At 42.1% G+C, this 26,497-nt stretch overlaps 1 protein-coding gene across 1 annotated transcript in view; it reads right to left on the bottom strand.

The window, feature by feature from the left end:
* The window catches only part of PTPRG (protein tyrosine phosphatase receptor type G), a 410,439-nt gene that overhangs the window by 302,957 nt on the left and 80,985 nt on the right, over positions 1–26,497 (bottom strand). Inside the window, exon 3 of the mRNA XM_064519114.1 lies at positions 15,945–16,049. Within this exon, the coding sequence (XP_064375184.1) occupies positions 15,945–16,049 (105 nt within the window). The remainder of the gene's footprint in view (positions 1–15,944; positions 16,050–26,497) is intronic.

Below are 26,497 nucleotides of genomic sequence, written 5' to 3'. Positions count from 1 at the left end.
TATAGCGCATTTCCTATATTAAAAAAATCTAAAAAATTAATTCTTCAGAGCATTAACATAAAACACCCAACCTCATTTCACATTCAAAATGTTTGTTCATGAGTCACCTGTACAACAAGAAATGAAATTAGGTGCACACAAAAGTAAACACACACACCTTCACCAGCTTTGTGGTGACTTCCATCCACCACAGCAATGTTGCATTATGTCTGTGTCTACTCTATCAACACTAATTAATCCAACTTTCTCTGAATTCTCACTTCCATATTTTAAAGGTAAATGTTATATCATAAATCAAAATTTTTGATTGTCCTGGAGTTCTGCATATAATAAAGTCTCGCTTACAGCAGTTGACTGCAGGAGATGCTTCTTCCTTTATCTGTCCCTTCTCCAAAGGGAGACAGACCCACTTTGACAGGTCAATCTGTGTGGCGTTTAAGTCTGCACTTGATCTATCTAGATCTTCACACGATCCATGCAGGGTTTCTATGCAGGTTTTGGGTTTTTGCCCATCTGCGCAGAGCGGAAGGAGTGAAATACTCTCAGAGTGCATCTTGACACAGCCCCACAGCCCAGCCTACTGTAAAACAATCTGTATCAGCGTACCCTGGCAGACTGCACAGGCTTAAATCACAACAGGAAGCAGCCAGGACAGGTGGCTGCAAAAAAAATACAGTCTACCAGAGAGAGAAAAAATAACTTTTTTGAACTGATTTCATTTAAAGAGTAAGCTTTCCCTGTCAGCCTCCAGAAGCCTTCCTCACTCGAGAAACACCTCTCAGAGGCACTGGCTGGCAGGACACTGTCAGACACCTCCAGCATTTTGGTTTAAAACCACCCAGGAATGACATGTAGAATTTCATTGATTAAAAATAATTTGCCCTTCATTTAGGGAGACAATGTCTTTGCATCAAGACAATGGGATCTAATGTCTAAAAAGTCAGCAATATATCCCGTGGTGAAATTGAGTCTTGGGGAGAAAGGGCACAATTATTGAAGAAAGTGTTTGCAGGAGAGACTGAACACCACAACCAGCTGGAGATCTCTGCCTTACTATGGCTATTCAAGGAAGCAAGATGTATGGAGACAAGGAAACTGGGGATTGAAAAGAACAGACAATAAGACCCAAGTCCATCACCTGTAGCTGAGGCTCACCTAAGCTAAAAGAGAAGTAGAAAACAGAACTGCCACGTGGTGGGAAACTGAGGTCACCTCAGCTGGTTCTGCTAAGAGCTGCCATCCCAAAACACCCTGATAAGCCCCAGGAGGCCTATATAAAGACTAACCTTTCTCTTTACTGATTTGAAACTGCTGGTTAGGGCAAAGGCCTTCTGATTGGGCTGCACAGATGACACTTGGCCTGTATGCATTGCACAGAGAGGGGATTCCAGCCCCCTTTTTTTCTTCTTCTTGACTTGGCAAACTTGTTTCATCTTAGGAGGGCATTTGCCTGAATGGATGCTGCCTGCTTCACACCACTGCTGCTCTCCCACTATGGGGAGAGCATAAGTTCAGCCAAAAAGCGTATTATCAGATTATTTATCCATGCAAATAATCCACTGCAAGAGGTCACAGAAGTCCCGATCACATAAGAACACCGTGAGACTGTCTCTGCAAATGGGCATTAGCACAAGGGGATGTATTTGCTTTTCCTGGAAAAGTCAGAGGACATTGATAAGGCCACAAGGCTTTTCCAGGGACAATAGGAACTTTTTGTTTTGTTTTTAGAAGGACCTGAACTATACAAAACCTCAAGAGCTATTTAACAAGCAGAGGGATTCTAAAAGCCAAGTAGAGCCCTGAAACTGGTTTTTAGATAAAGATATTAAAATTCAGTGATTTTTCAAAAAAAAAACCAGCTAGATTATTTTAACCTTTGCTTCAGCTATTAGGGAACCATAACGAAGTATTTTGGAGCTTAAAATAAAATAAGCTATTTCAATATCTAATTTTAAAAAAAGCCAATTTGTGAATGCAAAAGCAGTCTTGCTCTGCCTGCAGAAGAGCCCCAACTCTTCCCACTTGCACTGATCCAACACTGACAGGCAGGTACCATCCTCCTGCCGGCTCTGCAGGTTCAATAAATATTACACTGCAAAAATGAGCAGTTCCTGCTCCAGCTAGCTGAAGCCACAGCTGATGAGAAAATACACAAAGCACCTGCCACCCCGACAGCCCAGATGGTTGAGAAGAATGTGCTAACGTTTACAGAAGTCTTCAAGGAGATGAGCACAGCTACAAACCCCAACTTCAGGGCCGTCCCTACTTTCTCACTATCTTCTGGACAGGCGTAAGGCAGATGACCACTCTCTTCGTAGCTTCACCCCTTTTACCCTCTTACAATGAGGAGGAAAAAAAAAAATTGCCTCACAGGAGTGTGACAAGATACCAGCTACTGCAAGAATATGAATTTTAGACATTCAATAAAGTCAAAATTAATCATAATGAATGCACAAGGCAGAGTGAGCTCAACATGATTTTTATAGTCCAAACCAAGTCTGAAGATCTGACAGTGAGAAACAAATTTTTTCTTTGTCAAGAAGCACACTGGAAATTGAAGTCCTAGATGTGCTAAAGACGTTTAAAACGGCATTACTGTGTTCCAGGCTAATCAGACCCACACAATTTGGTACAAAATTAATCATCTAGGACCGCAGTAATAGTCTCTCACTTGGAGGCTGTATTGCTGCTTGGCATAGGCCCAGACATACACGCTATGTCACATTACTGAAAAAAACACGGGGAAGACACAGAAATAGTCATATTCCCTATCCAAGTGCCTCTGGCATTCTTTTCATCACACCAAACAAGGACACTGAACATCTCCCTCCACAACTTTGCTGGATTTAGTGCAGGCACAAGAAATTTTTCGGTGCTCTTTCAGTCATACGGTAACTAAGAGTTTCATTACTATAATGTATCAAATCTCTATCACAATTAGCTTTATTTGCTCTTAGTTCTTATTCCCAAAAGGCACACTAGATACTAAAATAGATAAGACTGGTTTAAAATAAAACATTAACTCTTACTGACTGAGTAATTTTCTCATCAACAGTGAAACGCATGCAAACTGTCTAAAGTTAAACAGTAATGACTTTTCTGCAAAACTTCTGGTAAATGAATATATTGGTGCTGTTAATTGCTATTAATTCTAGCTGAGTTACAATCTGTGATAAATGCAATTGTAGTGCTTTTCACCAAAAATGCATCAAACTCAGACATGCTCTAATTCCTATTAATGTCATCTCTCATCAAGCTGGGGACACACACAGACTGGAGGCATCTGCTGCACACTGAACAGGGCACTGCAGGCTTCTCCGGTTCAGCCAGCCGGGATGCAGGGGTAGGCTGCTGAAGAAAAAGCATTTCACCCTCCACTGAGGATGCCAAAATGTCCTTGTCTTTGCATGCCGGGAACATCAGGAGGAAGAGCCCGTTTTCTCCGTTATCACACAGGGTAACAAAGCATTTGGGAGAGGAGGAGAGAGGAATATTCATGACTTCTTCCTTTCTTCCTCTCATCTCGAGCAGGACTAGACATAGGCTAGTCCCAGCTCTACACAGTAATTTAAAATCAATATAATCACAGTGAACTTTGTCACCTCTGCTTCAGCTGAGTAGGTTTTTCATTCGGGTCCCTCACCATTTTTCTCCCTGAGAATAAGTTCCTCGGTTCCCTGTCTGTCTTGAAATGAAATAAAGCCATCCTTGGCTCCAGCACGGGAGGAAGGAGTCTCTCCAGGAATGCAAGACACGGAGCACACTTCCATCATCCACCCGTCCCTACATTCAAACACGGTAATTTCCATTAAATATTTAGGACTCAAATATTTTTTTCCAGCCAATTAAACTGAATTTTACTTATCCTCCAGGGAATTCTTACTCTCCCTCAATACAGAAAAGAGGAGCAAAGTGCATTTCTAGTACTTTATTAATAACACAGTAACACCTAAGGATATAAAGAAATCCTTCTGACTAGATACAAAAAACCTTGAAAGCAAATAGACAAATCTAGTATAAGGAAAGAAATAAAGACCCTTTTGCTAGCCAGCACAAACAAGTGACCTCCTCTGCCCCAAGGAGCTTAAAGCCTAAGCTCAAGAGACAGCAAGATGAAGCGTGGGGAGGGGGGAAGTGAACAACATAGGAGACTTCCACAGACATAACTGCACTCAAATACACAGAGGCAATTCATGAATATGACACTGGCTACACAACAGCACCTCAGAAACAAACAGTTACTCCAGAAGATCACACAACCCATGGTCTTTGCAAGTTCTACTAGAAGGATTTACAACTAGCATTTTGTACAGAAGAAATCACCAGCTAGTCTTTTTTAATCGTGTTATCATGCGCCCTAATTCATACATCTCATCTACAGCAAAACCTTATTATAAAATTTCAAAAACCAATACGTGAATTTTAAAGTTTAATATGAACTTACATTTTAAAACATTAAGTTATCCAGCGAAGCGGACATGAATGTGAAAAAAGGCCATTTCCTCCATCATTTCATTAAATTTGAAAGTACTTATTTATTTTAATAAGTTGAGATGTCCATATGCCAGGAAATTAACATCAAAGAATGTTAAATATGCCCAGTATCACTTAAAAGCCTGTCGAGTATTATGCATTTTCAAAAACAGTGTAACTCAGCAAAACTACTTTCCCCAGCAGTTACTTTTTATTGCACTCTCCAATATTACTTAGTCAAAAAAACTGAGAATGTTTACAGTACTCTGCACTACACAGTTTATACAGAAATCATAAAATGCAATGATGAGTCATGTGACAAGGCAACACCACTACCATCTTCCTTAATTCAAGGTCTTCACTTGATGCCAAAGAGTTGGTTTTCTACCACACACTCTTCCAAGGGCCTCTCTATAGCCCTCATTCATTGACCCACGTGATGCGGACCATAGCCTCAAATGGAAAGGTTGCAGGGGCTTGGACTCTTTCCTCTGAACATTTATACTTCACTTCGGACAACGGGACAGAGCTATCACTAACATTTTGATCACTTGAGCGACCCAGAAATTCTCCAATCTAAAATAATCTGTTAAAATTGCGAAAAAGCTTATTAGACAGAGACTTTTCACAAGAATATATCAAGATGAAGCATTTAACTACTTAGAGTAGCAACTACACAGTTGATTTTGAACAGCACAGAGAAAGGAAAGGTTCTTAGTGCCTGCTCCAGCTCATAGTCCTCACCTCTCTACACCTGACTTCAGCCATTTATGCATTTAAGACCAAGCTGTGTCTCAACTTGCATATTGTCTGTATGAACTTTAGGGCAGGGGCCACTTTTATGGGTGTTTTGTATTGACAGCAACCTTGTCTTGAGGGCATCTGCGGAGACCTACTGCAATAGAAACAGTATCTGGATGACATACACTGATGTCTCCTTTCCAAAAGCCACATAAGATTTTCCCTCCGCAAACCTATCTGCAACACAGTAAGACCCCTTACTCAGAGATCAGACTTGTGTCTATATGCTAACACAGTATCATGCAGACAAGTGTCTCAATTTCAAGTCTCCAACAATGGAAATACAAATTAAAAACATGATCTGAAGCACCATGGAAGCCTCCAAGTTAGAATCTATCTGAAAAATTAACGTCAGCTCTGGTCAGGAGCAGATTAGCATCCAGAATGTAATGTGGCTTTTTATACTCCAAGGGGGCAGGCGGCTTCAGCAAGCAACCTGAGCCCAGCAGCCTCAGGCACAACAACACACTTTTGGAGCAGAGACGACATGTAAAACTGAACACGAAGTGATCTAAACTCTCCATGACTTCAGCGTAGTAGTTACCTCAGGGTAAATCTTATTTCTGTACTTGAGAAATATACTCACAAACACAAAGCAGATCACATAACAGTCATTTCTGCATTTTGAGCACCTCCACTTACCATTTGGTTCATATGGGAGGACAGCACATGGGACTGGCTCCACAGACCAGATGTGAAATGCAAATGAAAATGCAAAAATAGTCATCTGAGGTCCTGATCCAGCAAGGTGCAAAGCATGGGATGAACAGCAGTTAAGGAACACTCATCACCTCAGCTGTAGCTCTAAGTGTTTTACAGGTGAGTTGGGAAGGAGACAAGAGACTTTTTTTCAATACTCCATGTAGGAAAGAAGCAAAGAAAGCCACAGTCCACATCACCTGAGCCGATCACCTTCAGGCTCCCAACCGTAGGGACAGTCCTTTGCTAGTTTCTGAGGAAATTTATATGCCGAGGCAGTTCAGAAAAATCTCAAAACTGAATCAGAAGCAGAAGCAGAAGAGCCCCAAGCAAAACAGATCCTCCTGATCTCTTTGGTAGCTATGCAACTTAGATGTTGGCCAGAATGTTCTAATTACAGCAAGGTAAAAGCAGTACCGGCCAACTTTGGGGACCCTGGTTCAGCCCTCTGCTCAGCCAGGCTTGGGTAATCTGAGACGCAGCACCAGCTTCTCTGTGCCCTCACTGTCTCCAAGACTGGGATCACAACATGACCCTACCTCATAGCGGCTATGCTAGGGTATATGTGCATCTGTGAACACACCTACAAGACAGTAATCCTACAGCAGCGTGGAGCAAACATACATAAGTATTATGACTGCAATCAAAAAGAAATCACGAGGGATCCTCAGTCGTCCTCATCACGCAACTGGGCTCTACTCAGAGATGGGAGTGGGTGGAAACACATACCTGGGAGATATTCATTCAGGCTCAATTGAATTAAACCCACTTGCCTTCCCAGCTCTAAAAAACAAAAGCTTGATACTCAGGTTCACAGCAAGGCTTGACATTACTTTTACGCCACAGAGCAACACACCTCTTCAGTAAATCATTCCAGTGCCAACAATCTCTCTCAGTTTGGAAGACTACACAGATGACCCTTAAGGGTTCAGAGGAGAGTTAAAAACATTTCCAGAAAATTATTCAAGTGCTGTTTAAAGATGTAATTTATATGCACAGCTCTGTACTCCATTGCAGGATTTCATATTTATTTAATTCGACAGTTAAAAGTGTCCCCATTCAACTCTCTGGACACATCCAGCCTTTAATAAAAAGTTTGTAAATTAGAGCCAACTGTTCGGTGCACTGAATAGGAAAAACTTCTCTTCTTCCTCAAGCTGTCCCAACCGGAAGCCGCTCCTTCCCTCTCCCCACGGGAAAGCCCGAGAGCACCAAGGGGACCGAGAGCTTTAACGCAGCAGCCAGCACAGCAGGCAGTTCCCCCGGTTGCTGCTGCAGGACAAATTATGCTCCACGGCTGCACCACCTCAGGGAAGGCCTCCTGTTTGCTCATGAGCTTCACAGCATCTGGGCTGACATCATATCCCACCAGAAAAGGCAGTCTCCAAGGCAACCAAGATCTCAATTACCATTTGATAAGGTTGGATGTGTGGTCTATCAAACAGCGCACAGCACTGGGACTTGGACTACACTTCGAGCTTTGCTGTAAGCTGTGTGGGGTATACACCACGCAGGTTAACATGCTCTGTTCTTCAGGTCTCCTCATGTGAACACATCAGCCTCAGATGTTTCCAGAATTAAAACTCCTTCAACTGCTCTAAGCACTCATACTACAGTACCAGGGGACACACAAAAACCCATACCTGAGACAGGACACTCATTAATTCTACCTTTTTCTAGATAACAGCCACATGATATTCAACCTAAAAGAAATGACACCTCTACCCACCTCTGTCAGGCATTACACCACCAGCAGCTGACAGGGAGCCGGATGGGAATGCCCCACCAGCACTGGTTCTGCTCACTCTTCCCATTGCAAGCAAATTCAACAGAGCAGATATCGTCCCTTTTCAGACAAGGGCTGCTTTTTCAAGGATCATAACAATAAAAACCTCAAGTCTTAAATGTCACATTCTGCAAGATGGAGACGCTTTCTGGAGGGAGGGGAAGACGGGGGCAATTCCTGGGGCAGAGATACTGAGAAGACCATCTTCTGAACAGTCACTGGCATGGCTCAAAGCAGCCATCTGACATCTTAGAAATAATCCTACATCTGCCACCTCAACTGCAACGCTGGCCCTGCTCAGTCCTTTCACACAAAGATTCCACTTAGACCCTGCAACTAAAACTCTCATTCATTCCTTGATTATTTCATGCTTGCACTATGGCAATAACGTTTATGCCAAACCACTTCTATCCAAACGCTACAGGCTATTCAGAGCTTTCCTGCTTGCTTTGTTTCTCACTGCAGTATCCTTGCTGCTTGCATACCTGCTTTCTTTCTTTATTCTCCTGTATGTATTCAGCTACATATTAAACCAAGATTGGAAGTTCAATATATTGTTGCAATCATTCAAGAACCTCCAGGCAACGGCCACCTCCAACCTTCTGTGTATTCTCCAGTCCGTTTGTCAAGCTTGTATCACAGCTGCTACCCAAACATCCCATCTTGCTTTTCTACATTTAAAATATGGAAGTTTCACATGTTTATGTCTAAAATAAAGAGCCAGAAATATTTTACATTGTTTCCTATTCAATGACTAGAAATCAGTTAAACTGACATTCAACTTTTTGCTCATTTTTAGATTTGTGAGACAGTGCACTAGTTGTCGTTGATCCAGATGTTTCCTATAAGTGTCCTACAGTGTTCACACTGAAGGAAAACGCAACAAAAAGTATATGCTTAAAGAAGTGGGGGTCCATCCTTCCTCTCCCCTCCTCCAAATCATTAGCAGAACTTTGTACTTCTTCATTTTAATGTAGGTAACCAGAGCTGTGATTACAGCAGTGGAAAGTAAAAGAACTCTGATGTACTATTGGAGCAACTGTATCTGAAACTGAAGATTTCATCTAGCATCTGTTGTAATTATTTAATATAATTGTGCTGTGGTACAGAAAACCATCATGAAAGAATTAAAGTTAAGGTAAAGTCTAATTCTTTGCACCTCTTATATTTAAGCTTCTCAAAGCCGTTCAGCTGCCAATGGCCTATCTACACAAAAACAGTGAAGAGTGTTCAAAAAAATCAGGGATTTGCTTTAATGTGTTTACATCATTAAAAAAAAGTTCCAGAAAGAATCTTGCCAAAAAAAGAAAAGGCAATGTCACCATAATCGTGTCCAATATTTAAAAATCAGTCAACCATTTCATTGTAGATTGGATACCACAACTGACTGTGACAGCACTTGGAATAAGCCATAAGTATTGCATATAAGAAAAGGTGGCAAGAAGAGACAGTAAACAGCATTACTGGTATTCAATAAAGAAATCATGTCTGTGTCTAAGTAGAAACTAAATTACTATCTGAGCTTTTCTTAGCAGATCACACAGAAATTTGCCAATAGACAAACAAAGTAAATGACAATACTCTCAATCAGGGCAGGGTTCCCCAGCAATATGGATTAGTAAAAATGCCACCACAGCCTACCTAGACTGCTTCTGGCCAAGTTCTCCTCACCAAACTGCTAATGTTAAATATTCACCACAAGTAATTGTGGATTCCTTACTCACACAGGGCTAGATTTAGGAAGATGTATCCTATTCTCAGGGATATGGACTTGAAAACCTTAATTCCTCGTTTTCATAACAAAACCAAAGATACTATTTTCTGTGTTACTTCAAAACTCTGAATAGCTAAAGAAAGATAAAAAGCACTTCTTCCTGACATATTCCTACGTGCAGACTTTGATATAGATACCGCAGACAAGTATGAGTCTATTGTACATTTGTACAGTGCCCAGCACACAAGTGAAAACTCATGTGCAATTACCATCAGAATACAAATATTCAATAGATATAGTCAGTATCTCTTGTTTATTTGAGAAAACTTGGCAGTATACCACTTGCTTTAGCTGCACACATTAAAAAAATATCAAGGTTCATGCTCAGACAGTAACAGCAGAGCCTCCAGCTATAGGCTTCCATGTTTCTCTTATGAAAGAGTGTAGCAGTGATTTCTGGAACAACTGTTACACTAATAAGATCGCACATGGAAACGAATGCAGCGCAGCTGGTTTCAGCAAGGTTCAGTGAAGACAACCATTCGTCTCTGATGAATGCAGATAAAATATTCACAGCTCAGTTTACCGATCAGATGAGGTACTAGTGGAAAGACTTCTCCTGGTTCTCTTGCTGTTTTGTTTCCCTTTACAATATCGGCTTAAAAACAGCGAAGTAGAGAGATAGCCAAAACCTGCTTGTTTTGATCATCCAGCATTTAAGGGAGATGAGCACACTCACAATGAGATAACCACATACTGTATGCCAGAGTTTTGGTCAATATCAAGATTTATTATTCTGAGGGACAGAAAAAGAGTGAAATACTGACCGAGGCAAATAGGCCATTAGTTACCTCTCGGTTCAATAAGCCTTGATGCTTCCCTTACTGTGTGCTGATTACTTCCTGCCCAATTCACATTAGCAGCTTCGCTAATGAGAGCAATCCAAGCAGAGGCATAGAGATTTACACATTTACAAAGGACTCACCAAGTTACATTTCATCACAGTTAACACCATTTGCTATTCTCTCAGGAAATAACCTTTACTGATCTTTCCTGTTTTAATGCCAGCAATTGCTTTTGAGAAGAAAGCTCAGTTCTTATATTCATGGCTGGTTATATTTTAAATAATAGCATCTTAGAGGACAGCGATAACTACCTAAGTGTTGTAGGACAAAGCACTCACAGGCTGATAGCAGCCACTAGTATGACAGTGTGATCACGCTTCCTGTTCTTAATGGACTTTTCTTCCACTCACAGGGTCATCCCTACTCTTGTGGAGCCTATTTTTCTTCTATTAACTTCTACTCATGTTCCTGACAGTTGCACAGTATCGCGCAGAGAAGGGATCTAACATTTTAGAGAAAAAGAACATCAGTCAGAACAAGCACACAAAAAAAACCCAGAAGCATCCTAAGTAGTGCTAATAATCTTACACAGTAAATGAAAGATATCAAAGGTACAAAGAGGAGAAAAGATGCCTTGAATACACTATGAGATTAAAGATGGGAGGGAGGAGGAGAAAGAAACTATATGCATTTCCTGCACAGGGTTCTCTTTACGAAGAGATAGTTAAATAAACAAGTAAAAAGAACATGTACACATCCTTGGCCAACGCCTGCTTTCTTTTGTTCCCGAGAAGTCCAAATGGTTTCAATTACTTAAAAGGGAGTATTCCTTGAATGAGGCCACCGTGAGTCAGCTGGCGGCGTGGAGGCTGAGCAGCCTCGGGAAGAGCGGAGCGCTCCAGCCCCGCGCCACCACCAGCGCCGCGACTCAACCTGGAAACTCCAACGCCAAGCATCGACACAAGCATCTCAGTCAAGAGATATACCAGAATCTCATCCAGAAGTCCTGACCCTCTCACTTCCCATTTTTAGGACTATTGCAAGGCAAAATAGGGTCTGATCAGGTCACTGGCAAAGTGCTTTCAGCACTCACAGATGCAACATGCTAAAGTTGAGAGGTTTGTTTAATGCCAAGAATATTATGCTTTCTGAAATACCATGCATTGCTCAAGGGAGGGCCAGTCAGAAAGTCCTCAATCTGGTAGGCGCTCTGACTGCGTAGTGCTGCACTATTTCTTTTTATATTAAAAAATATTTTTTTACATTTACAAAAATGTTTCCAAACTGGCGAGAAGGCATCTGAATTGCTCTCTGTCACTATTATGGATATTAGCAACATGCAGCATTCTGCGAGAATTATAAAGACGTGCAAAATAAATTTAACTTGCTCTTCATTCAGCATGATTAGTCTAACAGAAAAGATTATATTGAAAAGAAATCCAAGAGGACTACCCTGAATGACATCCAGGATCCACACCTACTTCTTACTTCCCCTGTGCTGCGCCTATTCTGCGCTCTCGTTAGCTGCAAATAACACGGCCAGGCTCTACTTGGCACGTCTCAGGCAAACCATAAAACACAGCTCTGGAATGAATACTTTGCCAAAACATACACAAAGATGCATGCGCACAGAGAAATCCCCCTGGAAGTGTAGTTAGAACTTCCCGTCAAAAACCCTAAAAAAAGAGCATCTAGGAGACTTCAGTCTCGCAGCTCCTATTTAAGGACAAGTTGCTGTCTTTTGTTTTCCCTGTTCTTTGCTCATTTCTAAATGTGGTTTAAAAAGCTACTAGCGCAGACTTAACAAAGTTTCTTTGGAAAGGCTGATTGTGTTTCCTTCTGTCTTTTTGACAGAACCCATTTAAAACAGGGCTTGATTTCTTTCCTCATTTAATTATCTAGTCTTTATTTTCTGCTCAAATCCCAAGTTTTATTTCTCAGCTAGAGTAAATGTTATAGTCAGAGTCACGTCTGGAGACAACAGGCTTATTTTATAAGGCTTAAAAACACCGTCCTTTACAATTGCCCAGTGAAGGGCGAGCTCCACGGTGCAGACGTCACTGCCTCGTGCAGGGCATGCCCAAGGCACAGAAGCTCAGAGGATCCTGTCTCCAGGGACACAGAGCATTTAGGTGCCTTCATACAAACACCACAGACCTGAGGGCGCTCTGACTTCTGATCGGTAATTGAAGTTTATCCTTTCTGAACTTGTGCCTGAGAGGAGTAACATTGCTTTTTCAAATGGGAAGGCAAAACATAGTTGCACCACGAATCTCTTGTGAAGCCAGGAAAACTCATCTCCACAGCTTCAAACCAGTTCCTGGACCATTCTCCTTCCACAGCAACATGGGCAGCAATCATGTTCTCTAGAGGCCACAGTGGAATTACTGCACAAGCACGGTATAGGACAGAATATCCTGGGGAAGGCAAAGACTTGAGGACTCTTTGCTATATGGTGGTGCCCTCTTTCCCCCCGCTGGCTGGGAAATCGCCTCCGGCTGGCTGCTTTCAGGCCTCTGCACTCCCACCTCAGGATTTATTACAGAACTTTTAAGCCTGAAAATACAGAAGCTCTGCAAGCAGGCAGGCACAGCTGTAAATGTAAAGAGGCCTCAGCTGCTATAAATCAGGAAAGCTCAACTGAAATCAATATAGAGCCATAGTTCAGGCTAATGGAGGCCCAGCAGGGACATAGGCATATTGGTCAATACTCAGAAGATGGCTGTCCTCTGATGGCTGGCAGAAACTGTCCTGGTCTTATTTACTCTAGTTGGAAAATTACCTTAGAAGCAGCTTAAAATTCACCAGCATACACTCTAGCACAACTTTCTTCCCTGTCCGTAATTGCTGGGGCTGGGTGAGCAGCTGTTGTACAACTAACTGGAGGAGAGCTGGCCTGAACACCCGAGGACGGGAAAGGGAAGTAGCCAACCAGATAATGTCTGCAGAAGAGCCTGGGAGCCACTGACACAGACTAATTGCTTACTGCAGAGCAAGCTTTCCACTCTCTGTAGGCTTGTTTGTAGGCTTCCTAGTCACGTCTGAAACCCTTCCCACAGGACAGACGTTGTTAGTGTATAAACTGCTTAGCCAAGCCCTGCTCAGGGTTTCTAGGATATTCTGGGGAATGAGGAAGTGAGGAGAAAGAAAGAGCTAACAGGAGCACGAGACTCCTTTCCTCACCTAATTCCTCACCATCATGCCCTCCCTTTCTGAGGGCGATGTCGGCAGCACTGGGACTCCCTCAGAGCACCACATCACCCGTGCAAGTTCCCTTTAGGAAGGGCCACCGCTTTCCCAAGTCTCTGCTTGCCTCACCCTTCTCTGGCACAGCCCAAACCCTTACCCTCAGCTGGGAAGAGCTGCTGCTCCTCGCGGGCGGGGGCCACGCGTGCACTGCTCCAGCAGCGCACAGGTCTCTGGTACTTCCAGGACGGGCTAGCTCGGATGTGGGACGCACATCCCATACAGCCAGGGCATGCAGTGTCTGCACTGCTTCCTCTCACCCGTATTTTGCGTCATGAAAGCTTTGGCCAAGACCCGCGTTCTGCAGCGACTCGACGCCAAACCGCTCTTCTCCGGGAATGCATTTCAAGCTATTCTGTGCAAACAGTAGCCTGACAAAGTATCATGAGAACATATTATGTCCTCTTCTGCCTTCTTGACAAGTACTGGTAAATACATCATTTCTGCCTTTTCCATCTCCTAATTTACTCCTTTTATCAGCAACAGTGACAAAAAGGTTCTAATTAGACAATGCTAATCAGGTAGAATGGCATGTGATGGACTACTGAGAAGTCACTATCTGTTCTCTGGGAGGAGGGGACGCACACAGCCAACACACACGGATTGGTTATCTTCCTTGTAGAAGCAGGAGATTTATCGAAAGACAAAAGGATGCAAAAAACCAATAGGTAAGGTATGATTACATATCAGGGCTATACATTTTATTTTGACATAAATCTAAAAGGATTAGTGGGTGGTAAAAGCTTTTTTTGGAGGGGTGAACAAGCAATATTACTCACAAAGGGAGAACTAAGCCATCATAAAAATAGAATTAGGAAAACTGTCATATGCAGAGACGAGTTAAAAAAAGTATTGGATTAGTTAAAAAAATAAGTGCAATAACTCAAGCAAAGAGTTTTGACATATATGACAACAGACTAATTTCAGTAGTGTTCTTTTTCAGACATTTTCCTTTAACAACCTGCAATGAATATTCCAAATACATTTTTCAGTAACAAAAAACAAAATAAACCTGCCAAGTGCCACTTAACTTCTAATATTTTATACAGGACAGCAGATAGGAACAGACCATTCATTCCAACATACAGATTTTTCCTCGATTCGTTTCTTTCCACTCAGAGTTTGGGGGCTTAAAATTACTCTGCAATATGGAAATAAAACTTGTGACCATTCTTGCCCACCTACTAATAATCTCAAAGTTTAACTAAAAAAAGGTCATCTGACCTACACTGCTAAAGAGTATTTTGCTTGCATGACCTCATTTGCAAATAAGACATCTTGTATTTTGAGATCTAATACAGAACATATGACATCTGCTATTTTTGTATATTAATGAAAAATTCTAAGCTCACCTATAATCATTCATTCCCAATGAAATTTAAGGTCTGCATAACAGACAGGAGTTGGCAGTCAAAAATTGACATTTGCCTGTTTATCTGATAACAGTATTCAGACTTCTTAGAAAGTAATATTTTTCCTTCAGATAAGACTAGGCCTGCACAACATTCCTCTTGGACAAACACCAAATATTTGAAATTTATCACAGTTCTTCCAAAAAGCATGCATAAGGTCCTTATGACACATGTAATCTTCGCAAATGCTCGCTAGACCTTAGGTACTTTTGTATAGAGTCTCAGCATCATGGTGTGATACTACACTGATGTGTCTCATTGTCATCATTACACCACACTGGAAAAATAGGTATACACAAAGCATTAAATTGGAAAGTTCCTAGTATCTTGTGGTCTGGATTTAGAGTTTTCCTACAAGGCTCAGAGACAAATGGCAAGCATGGGAAGCTACTGATCGGAGAAGGAGGGTAAAGAACAGGTTTGTGGGATTATGTGGTTTGTTTTTTTTTTTTTGTTTTTTTTGTTTTTTTTGTTTTTTGGAAGTGTCAAAGAACTAAAAAAAGATGGAAAGAAGCAGGAGAGTAATAAGAGAAACCTGCAGGTAAATGGCAGGAATGCAGAAAGGATGGGATGTGTGTGCCAATAGCAAAAGGTGGAAAATGAGAGTTACCACCAGAAACTGCTGCCTGAATGGGAAAAAGGATGGGATTTATTGTTGGACTCAAGGAGAAGGGGGAAAGAGCACAAGTTTAAGTGCAAGCCAAAGGAAAACCAAACATGGAAACTCACATACTTAAACAATATTTTTCAAAGCTACTGTCTAAAGGGGGGTTAGCGCACAGTTGCTTCTGGGTAAGAGCTTGAGTGTGAAACATCCTGATGTCTGCAGAGAGTTTGCAAGGAGGCTGGCAGAAGAAAACAAGCTGTAAAACTAATTCAAATTCCTATTTCTGAGGAACAAAGCCTAACAGTTTTGTCTTTGGAGGTATTTCACATTTCACTCCAGTCCTCTGAAGCTGTCGGCTCACCTGAGTACGCCCAGTAAGGATCCCCCGAAGCCTTTCGCCTCCGTATCTGCACAGAACTACCATGTCTGCTTTCGTGCAGGGAGCCGACATAATCTTCAGTCATAGCTGCAAAGAGAAGAAGGAATCATTACAAAAAATGATACTTAATTCCTGGATTTTAAGCTGCAAACTCTGAATCTTTGCTAAGCAGAGACTATTCATTTGGCACTGCTTAAAAGTAAATATACCAGGTGTATTGTATACTAACTGTATTTATTTTAGCCATGAAAACCCACCATACAAAGATGATTCATAGAAAACAAGACTCATTGGTGCCCATATTCTGATTTGGCACACACCTGCCTCACTCCAGAGACTTCCATAAGGATATTCTGATGTACACGAGCAAATAAATATGAACCACGACATATTATTGCTTTTTCTCAGTCTAGACCCTAAAGATGGTGTCAGTTTATTTTAATAACTACTACCAAACTAATAATTGTGATACTACACAAAAATTATCAAGATCTTTAAGAGAACACAGATGTAAGATTGTGGCATGTGGCCATACAATGTTATATCCTGGTTGCCACAACCACATCCATCTTAAAACCTCCACTTGGAAGAGTTTCACGCCGGACAGAGCAAATCCTCCCTGCGCCCCGCAGACCTGAGCCCGTGGCACAGCGGCTAACAGTGTGAACACCAGCAAGGCGCAAGCAACATCACTCCATGTGACTCATTCAAGCAAAGCAGACATGCAGCACTGCCTTCCAGCTGGAGGAAGGTTGCGTAAGGCAGGCAAATATCCAGTGGGCAATACCGATGCCTTATGACACGAGAGTAAGGGGTCAGGAAAAAATAAATCCTTGTTAAACTTCACAAAAGAAAACGAATTACATCCATCAACCGGAATAGAAGAGAACGCACCCTACGTTGCATCCCAGGATTCGTTTTCCTTTATATAGCTAATGATTTTTTTGCCTTTTAAAGGAATGCACAGCTTTCATGGAGAAGTGTTTTTTTACATGCAAATTTGTTTATTGTTTCTATACATCTGACTGAACCAAACTGGAGGTGCAAATTCACAGATGTCAGGAAAAAATAGCTAATGAATTCAACTACCTTTCTCAGAGCACTGCAGCTGAAGAGCTTTGTGTTACAATACATGCACACACAAAAAAGCCTTAGATTGGTACATGCAGAATGTGAAGAACAAGTATGCAGCACCTGGCTCTGTGGCAATTTAAGCCCAACTGATCTCAAACCACTTATTAGATCAGTAAGAGACTAGCTGAATAATTCTAATTAAAACTTCGGAAAACCACCTAAAGCTTCGCTACCTGTATCCATTCACTGAGCGTTATATTCCCATCTATTCTCAAGCCAATTACAGCAGGGCTGTAACAAAGCATGTCATAGACCTTCACAGAACATCAAGTACCAAAACCTCAGAATTTGGCTTTCCTCCCATTTGGAGCAGCTTCTGGGTGACACCCCTTTGGTGCCACAGCCATGGAGAACATGCTGTGTCCAAGGCATACCTATGCTCAACAGCTTTATAGACAACGTTCATTCTGCAACGCAGATCATTGATTTCCACAGTTTTTTGGAATCCTGAATAGGTGGAGAAAGTCTAGAAATCTTAGGAAAGACATTACAGGTTTGCCACTGTCAGATCTCTTCTTGTGCAAGCAAAGGTACATTGTGCAATTATGAGCCTCTGATTTGAACAAGTTTTCCAGATTTCTTGGCAGCTTTCTAAACTCTAATTCACTCCAGGCTGTGAGCTGGAAACATTAGAACAGATCATGCTACAAGGATTTTTAGGCAACGCTATCACATACCTTAGTCGCTCGTCCGATTTATCCTAGCATCTCTACCTGGACAGGAGGCAACTGCCACTCACATCAACAAGAAAGGAAACGGATGAGGGTGTGGGCACCCAAACCCTCCGGGAAAAAAAACCCTCAAATACCAGAGACAGCAAAAGTCCCAAGGAACTGAACAGAGAAATAACTCAGGCAGATGGAAAGGCTTTCAGAAAAAACTGGCCCAATTACTCACTTAAAAATCACGTGTCCTGGGAAATACACCAGTTCTAAAGTCCCTCCTTATTACAAAAACAGGAGACAACAGTAACTTCTTTCTGGTCATACTCTATAAAGAAGAGGCAAATAGCTGTAGATTTCCCTCCTCCCCCCCCCCCCCCCAAATAAATTGGGATTCCTACAGCCAGAAGGATTCCGCCCAACCACCTCCAAGATGTAAGGCAGTCACACAAGTATCTGCTCACTGAACCCTTCCGTGTGCCTTACAATCAGAAAAAAGAAACTATGTCTTTAAAAAAAAAAAAAAAGAAAAATCTGTATTTGTTGAAGAGAAAAGACTGGGTCAATGCATAACATCTAAAATAAATTGTAAAACTCTTTGTACTCTTAGCTTGAGCCAAAGAATATCCACATGGCAGCTATGGTATGGCTATGAATGTTACTATTGATTCTCAGTATCCTTTGTGCAGAAAATGAAATTATGCAAATCCCAGCCTTCACCAATCCCTCACTTTAATATGAAATGGAACATTTCCTTAAGTCAGCATCTTATTTATGCAATTAAAAGCCTGACATTCTTGTGAAAACATGCAGTTTTAGTTTCCTGCATAGACACTTAATATATTTATAAGTTTATCTACACTTATGAAAGATGAAGAGCCATCTTGTACACAAATTCTACCAAAAATGATATTACAAACCAAGAGGGGAGCTCAAGTATTTATCAGGAGAAGTGTGGAAAGACACTTGTTTGTTGCATTGCTAAGTATCTTCTGTAGGACTGGAAAGAAAACCAATTGGAACATACTGTTCTAAATAAAATCCTGCAATCACCTGTTTGGCAGATCAATGTTAATGTCAACAGTCCCCTTACAGAAGAGTGATAGTCTGCCAACCACTGGCAATTTATAGAAAATGTGCGCTTACTGAAGAACTGCAGGAGCTCTCCAGAAAGGATGGTAAGTCAAGGTCTCTGGCCATGCTGAGAACTGGAAAGGTAACTGGTCTGCCTCTACCAAAAACCATGACACCACCTTCTTTCCTGGGCTGGCTCCATCCCCGGTCTGTTCACAGGATGGCCACACACCCCTGCAACGGGGCTGCAAGACCACACTGGAGGAAAACATTGTGGGAACAAATAGCTGCTGGTGGGAATATCTTAAACTAGTGAGGTCAAAAATGTCAGATAAGGAAACAACAGGCTCAATCTCATGGTGCTTCTGCTCTGAGGCATCAGCTGGGGGCAACAGTCTCTTGTCCTATGGAAGAGGTGCAAGGTACAGGGCAGAACATACAATAGCTTCTCAGATTCACCTGTAATTCAGAAAATCTGAAAATATTTTGCCCAATCAGAAACTCACCTTTTATTTTTACCTGAAACAGATGAAGTTTGGAAGAGCCAAAGCACTGAAGTCAAGTTATTTCAAAGAAGAAAGTGCTTTATATGTCAAAATCATGGGTCATTTCAGACAGGTTTTGCACTTTTCTGAATGGGGGTAGGGGGATGCCTTCCTACCAACCCATTTGACAACACCAAGGAAAATTCACCAGGCATCTCAGTGCTGTTGAAACTGCTTCTTTCACTGAAGGAAATACACACCAGATGATCTAGTCCAGCTCCAGCCATTAGGGTACAGTTACTTATTTTTGTGAAACATTTATTCCATGGTTCCCGAAGCCATGTAGGCGACTCGGACAAACTCAACCAAGATGATCTGGTGTTCAAGATCAGAACACTTTTTAGAAGAAGCGTTTAAGAGAGTTAAGACACCAATCACTACAAGTTTCCACTGTTCCTTCTCAGTGGGGAGATGGTTAACGGTTCAGGAGCAGAGAGCAGCGAAGTGATTTCCTGTTCCACTCCTGCAGAACTGGATACTGGAGAGCGGCCAGCGATTAGACGGGTTGGTGCAGCACAGAGCAAATACGGGGAGGCTGCGCTCTTCTGGGAGCCCTGGACAAGTGGGGAAGTCAGGACAACAGGAGGGGTAAGAACACGCTCCAACAAGGTTCAAAACAGAGCAGACAAAATAGAGGAAAAAGGGGGGATTGGTACACACACACACACACACACACACACACAGAGCAGAAGACAGAGAGGAAGAAAAGGGACAGCAGAAGACCTCTCCCTGCAAGGCTCGATGTGACACATCATGCCAACACTGATGGCAGAGAAGCAATGAATACCAGAATACATGGTCTGAGACTTGCAAATACATGATTAAAAGAGAAGGGGACCAATTTGACACTCAGATACACAAGCGTGAAATTAAATCCTGAGCAACTCCTCTGGCTGCTGCTGCAGTATTGACATCTATCAGGTGTAACACCTGCAGTCACTGGAGTTGTGTTGGTGCCTATCCGAACTACTTCTGCAATGAGCATAAAATCCTTCAAAGCTAACATGGAGAAATCTCTTACACCTAATTTCATATAATTTTAATCGGTACTGAACGCTACATGATTTCAGATGATGTGCTAAATGAATCAACCCATGCTGCATATCTACAGACAGCAACAGCAATGCAACGCTGTGATGTTCCCTGCATTCTCATCAGCTTTCCATTCACTCTGTCTCAATATATTAAGTTTCCAATAAAAATTATTTGGTAAGTACCCTCAAAGGTAAAATAAGGTAGCTCCTGCCTGAATACATTACTGGCATTCATAGTTCACATGAAAACACAAAATTTTATCCCCAATCTACCTTAAATATAAAGCTATTATACTATTCAGAGAGATTATACCCTGGGCATTAGTGTTTAAAAGGAATCAAGCCATCAGCTATGTAAGAAAAACCCTTTAAGGTCGATGCTTTATGTCTGAATGGCGAAATCATTAGTTATGATGGTAGATTAACTCAAAGTAGATTGTGCACCAAACTGATTCTTTTAAGCCTCCTCCGAAGAGCCGCGCACAAATCCATTTTCAACTGTTCTGATTAAAATGGTACAAAGTCCCTCAGGTACACACAGAGCCCAACTCATAAATTTAGCAGCCTGCCACTGCAGGCTAAACTCACAGTTGAATCCGTTTCAGTCCAAGTCCCTAATGTGGACACACCTAACTAATGCAGTTCAGCCAGGTGCTGCCACTGGAACACCAGCCGGCTGCTGGTGCCAGACTTGGGCTAGTAGAATTTGGTACAAAGACTCTTAAAATAGGGGAGTAAAAGTGAAATCCTGGGAGCATTTAGTCAAAGTGCTGAACTGTTAGGAAGATCAGCAATTAGTTCTGTATCAAACTGAGGCCTGTAGATAGGAGGCTTTTTTAAAAAAAGAAAAATGCTATTTTCTTGAAGATTACACAGCAAGGCATTTTAAAAGGAGGGGCAGGGGAAGCATATAAACATAACCTGAAGGGTTCTTCTATCATCTCAAACAGAGCTTAAGAGATCAGTGAGCAGAGACTCTCAGCCATCTGCAAGTCTAAAGCATCAAGCAAGTCTCGCTGGAAAAAAGCTTATCTTCATCTAGGTGCATTTACTATATTTTTAATTGGACTGTACGGAAGAGGACTAGGCAAGCCACAGACACTATTCACTACGGCCAATCACTACGCTACACGTTCAGCTGACAGTTCAGGCTTCCAGGCAGTTTGTTAGAATAAATATAGTGCAATGGGCCAGGAAGGGAAAAGAGAGTGAAAAGAAAGTAACTGATAGGAAACTGATTTATAATACATAACAATTACAAATATATTTGTACAATTAAAATAAAAAATGGTTAAATCCATCTCTCTAGGCTCTTCCAAAGGCAACTTCCTAAACAAAACTAGGCTATTTGCCTCAAATATTTTACCACCTTTGACAGAAAGTAAATCTAGTAATATTTCAGGCACAGCCAATCCATTTTAATAGTGCATTACTTTTAAATAGACTCCTCAGCCACAGATTCCCATATTTTGCAGAGATTTTGTATCTTGCCAAAAAAGGATGAAAGTTAAAACAACATATGGCGGTCAGACAGCATCAACAAATTGTATTCTGAATGAGCCTTCCTCCTTTGATTATGCTGCAGTGATTTCTTCTGATTATCAGATAAAAGACAAATTCTGTTCTCCCATGCATGCACAGGCAATCTTCACAAACAGCCTTCCATTAATGTAATATGGGAGGTACAACCAGAAGTTTCTCGGGACTGAGGGGACTAAACGAAATCCAAACTCTACAACTGCCAAGAGATGCTCTTTCCCCAGATGACCGTCACCCAAGCCAGCCCCTTAATTCCCATGCAAACATAATCTGCAGGTCTATTCCTAAAAGTGACGTGGGACTTCTCACACCGTTCACTCTGTTCTTGTGTCTGATGGACGATGTGGCAGCATTGCAGAGCCTAAGAACGAGAGCATAAATGCAGAGCGCAGCAGGCCCTTACAGGAACTAACCTGCAACTTGAAGATGAAAAATCGACCAGGCTACGCACTGTCAAACCATGGGGATTAATTTAACTAGTGGAATTAAAAGTCCTTGTCCCAAACACGAGTAACACACCAGTCACTAGATGCATTAACCCTTGGTAGCCTGTTCCACTCAAAGCCAGTGAGTTATGTGTAATGCATTTTCCTTTACTCCAATGTATCAACACAATCCAAGCCTATGAGCATTAGAGCTGATGCAAATAAGTAACAGAAAACAGATTCAGTACAATCTTTTCCTTACATTTCAAGGGTTTAAAGGCGATAGGGAAGTTTACTTCAGAGCAAGCCTGAGGCAAAACCAGAACAAGGACGGCACCGTACTGCGGTGCCAAGTGCTGCCAGCCACTCTCAGGCAGAGCAGATGCCTTCCTGAGGAAGAGCAAACCAAACTCTCCCCCACCGTGGCCAGTTTCCATGGATCTTTCTCTCAGCCTGTCTGGCTTTACAGCAAGACAAGTGAAGCTCATTAGCAAGACAGCCAGGCAACTTCACTTCATACTAACTGTGCCCCATGAAGGGGACTCATAAAAGGAAGCTTGGGAGGCCAGGAAGAGACAGATGCTGCTGGATGATCAGAAAGGGCTTAGTTTTGCATTTCATGACTTACACTGTTGGCATCAGCTGCGCAAGGTAAGACATGAATAGTGAATTTGGATCACTGATGTCAACTGGCATCACCAGCAGCACTTCTGCTAGGAGTAAGCGGAGTTGGCCAGATAACCAACAGTGCCAACAATTCCCATCTCAAGATAAATACATACAAATTAAACTGACTGCAGCATCATCCTTCCCACGAGGACTGTGCACTGCAGCAAGGTTTCCGCCAGAGGACTTGTGGAACATTCTTAGACCGAGGGATCTCAGACCACGGTATGTGAACTCACATCTACCAGTATTGCAGGCAAACTGTCAGGAAAAAATCCCGATTGTCATCTCTTCCCCAGAGAAGATGCAGAGATGCTGAGCAGAAGACATGCCCAGACAGCTGAACTCCTCCAGGATGGCAGTGCTGCTTGCCCCATTGCAAACCGTGTGATACTCGCGGAAACTCGGCTGGAGGACCTGGCTTTAGGACCACTCATCCCATATCACTGGTAACTCCAAACAGACTAAAGCCAGCCATATTTGATCCAAACCCAGAATAAAACTTTTATCTCCCCGAACTGTTCCCTGACACTTTGCTGCATGTATAAATATAGTTCATTTACCTTAAAGACAAAGTTTTTCAGACTGGTATTCTAGCTATTTCATTTGAAATACCTTAAAGACTAATGCACAATACATCCTGAAAAATCAGACTCCTTTTAGACACCTCCAATTTAAGTAGTCAGACAAAAGAAATTATTGGAAGCAACTGAATATTCTGTAACCTTGAAGACACTGGGCCTGTGCATCCTGCACAGTCCCTCAGACTTCCGTTAACCATCATTATCTGCATTTCTCAAAGGGAGGAATCCTCGTCCTTGTCCATAGCCTCTGCATGCTGTACTTCAGAGCGGTCACATCACCTCAGAATTTTATTCATAACTATGCTTAATGCAAACACAGAAATAAAACTTCAGAACAGAGGGTCACAAGCAAGGCTGACCACCCCAGGAAAGCAGATGCTCTCTCAGCCAGTGCCAACCAAATCACAGCAGACCCCAGGGAGAAAATTGGTAAACTCAACTCTCCATTACCTAGAGTAGCCAGGTCAGAGCTAACAAAGACCCAGGTATCAGGGCAAAGCAACTGCTCCCAAAGCCAGCTCTGGCACCTTTTGTGCTGCTTCCCCAAGTGCAAGCTTGAAGTCAAGCATGGAGCAAAAGCTGGAAGCAGCACAGCTGCTGATCACACACCGCGGCACGTGAATCTGTGCGCACAGGCACACTGAGACAGGGCCACCTTAGTCTCTTTATTCACAGCACAGTTTACCTGGGAAAATGTATAAGCCGCACGCGTATAGCAGAGACTTGACTGTACAACTAAGCAAGCAGCAGTAAAAGTGGGTCTTTATCTCACTTGTTCCCTTACTGCAGAAGTATCTAACCTTAAGGGTGTTACCACATAAGGTAACACTATGGCTGGAAACACCCGTCTCACGAACGCATAAAGAGGTGCTGCAGCATGCATGGTATCATAAGGGCAATGCCTGAACAAACAGATGTGACCTTAATGGAGCATTTTGTAGCTTTAGCTTCCTTAATGCAGAATCACACTGGTTTTCATTTCACTAAAGCTAGCAATACTCACAAAAAACACACAAACTCAAGCAAAATCATCAATTTCACCACTCTCCTCAGAAAAGGATTTGCACATACCCACTGCCAGCATTTGCTTTATTATACTAGGGCCTTATGGGACTATGTTTTGAAAATGTAATAAGTCACATACCAAGAAGCATCTTTAAAAAAAAAAAGAGAGAGAGAGAGAGAGAGAGAGAGAGAGAGAGAGAGAGAGAGAGAGACAGAGACACACACACACACACATACACAAGATCAGTCAAAATAAACATAGCAAAGGACCTTGTGATGCAGCATCTGCTCTGTGCATGACCTCTACCTGGGCTGCAGTCCTGCCAAACACATTCATACTTCCCTATAGGTAGCCAGCAATTTGATTTACTCATGTCACTATCCCATTAAATCCACCTTTGTTCCCAACATAAGCAGAGACAAGCACGTACATAACGATCACAGCCTTCACAGCTAATATACCTTACATCGAGTCCCAGTCACTGAGAAGCAGACTTCAACACCATAGCAAGCTACTCTCCTGGTCACTGGTACAAGATTACTGCTATAACTGTAGAAACACTTTGAGTAGTGTCCTATGCTCCTTTCCTTCCCAATATAACATTTAAATATGGCCAGTGCTACTGAGAACATGAGATATCAAAAGCCTGCTAGATTGGAAACCGTTCCTGCCTGAGAGCACGCCAGACCTCTCCTGGTGAAGGGCTCAGCACTGGTGCTGCAAGGAGTCCCCACTACCCAAACTCACGTGCCCCTAATGCCGAAGGAGCAGAAAGCCCAGCATTCGCCCAGCAGAAACTGCAGAAGGCTGATGTCATTCACACCAAGAACGGCTTCGCAAAGCCACCCAAGCTGTTCCCACTGCACGGTACGGGATCAAATCTGCCCCTTTATAAAGTCTTGAGAGACAGGGGCCCTGTCAGCTAATAAAAATCCCTCATTTTTTATACAAAGTGTTTTTTAACCTGTGTCCTTTGGCCCATTTAACAATTTGTCGACTGTGTGAAATAAAGTGAGGCCACATCAATCTATTCCTGGTTATTTGGTTCAGGCTCTCAAATTAATGCAGAAGGTGGAAAGCTTGGTAAAGAACCATTTAAGAAAAGAAAGCTAAATGCTGTAGACATGTTGTGGGACATCTTCCTCTCCGTTTGCAGTCAGGTCTCAACACCTATGGCTGTACAGTCTCCCAGAGGAAAGACAGAAAAATCACAACCCGGCATGCTCCCCCGGTGCTAGGAGAAGTGACTTGGGATTTGTTGCCCTCTGCACTGAAGCAGATCAACAGCCCTCATGTGGCCAGATTTACTGTCTCCAGCATGTGACAGCAGCCATAAAACCATTCCAGACAGATCTACAAAAATTATTTTAAGACCAAACTTAAAAAACACAGTCAAGCAAACGAGCATGCATTTTTATTTGTATAAAAGTGTATTTAATTTGTCTTGTGATCTACAAAATGGGATATTTGTCTTTTATGCCGACAGCTTGTATTACAGGTTTTTTTGTTTGTTTGTTTGTTTTTAAAGCAAAAGGCTTCATCCACATCTATTTCCCAAAATATAAACCTCAAATGGAAACAGAGATAGAGATTTCTGCGCTGACTGAACAAATTGTTAGTCATGGATATATACCCCAAAAACATGATCTACCTTTTGGAGAGCTCTCTCCCTTCCTTCCAAGCAAGTTGTCTTGCTCAAAGAGAAAAGACACACTAAATGTTACAGAGCTGATCTGTAAAATCAACCCAACTTTCCTTTTTGCTTTCTAGTTCACTACTAGTATTTCACCGAGGAAAGAAACTTTCTGGAAATTTTCCAGCAGGAATGTCTGGTGCTATTTAGGGTCCAGAACGAATACTTGGTTC

Source organism: Dromaius novaehollandiae, chromosome 12 (assembly GCF_036370855.1).
Source record: "Dromaius novaehollandiae isolate bDroNov1 chromosome 12, bDroNov1.hap1, whole genome shotgun sequence".
NCBI classification, from domain to species: domain Eukaryota; kingdom Metazoa; phylum Chordata; class Aves; order Casuariiformes; family Dromaiidae; genus Dromaius; species Dromaius novaehollandiae.
The sequence above is the reverse complement of the archived record's forward strand: the minus strand, read 5'-3'. Positions and strand labels throughout refer to the sequence as shown.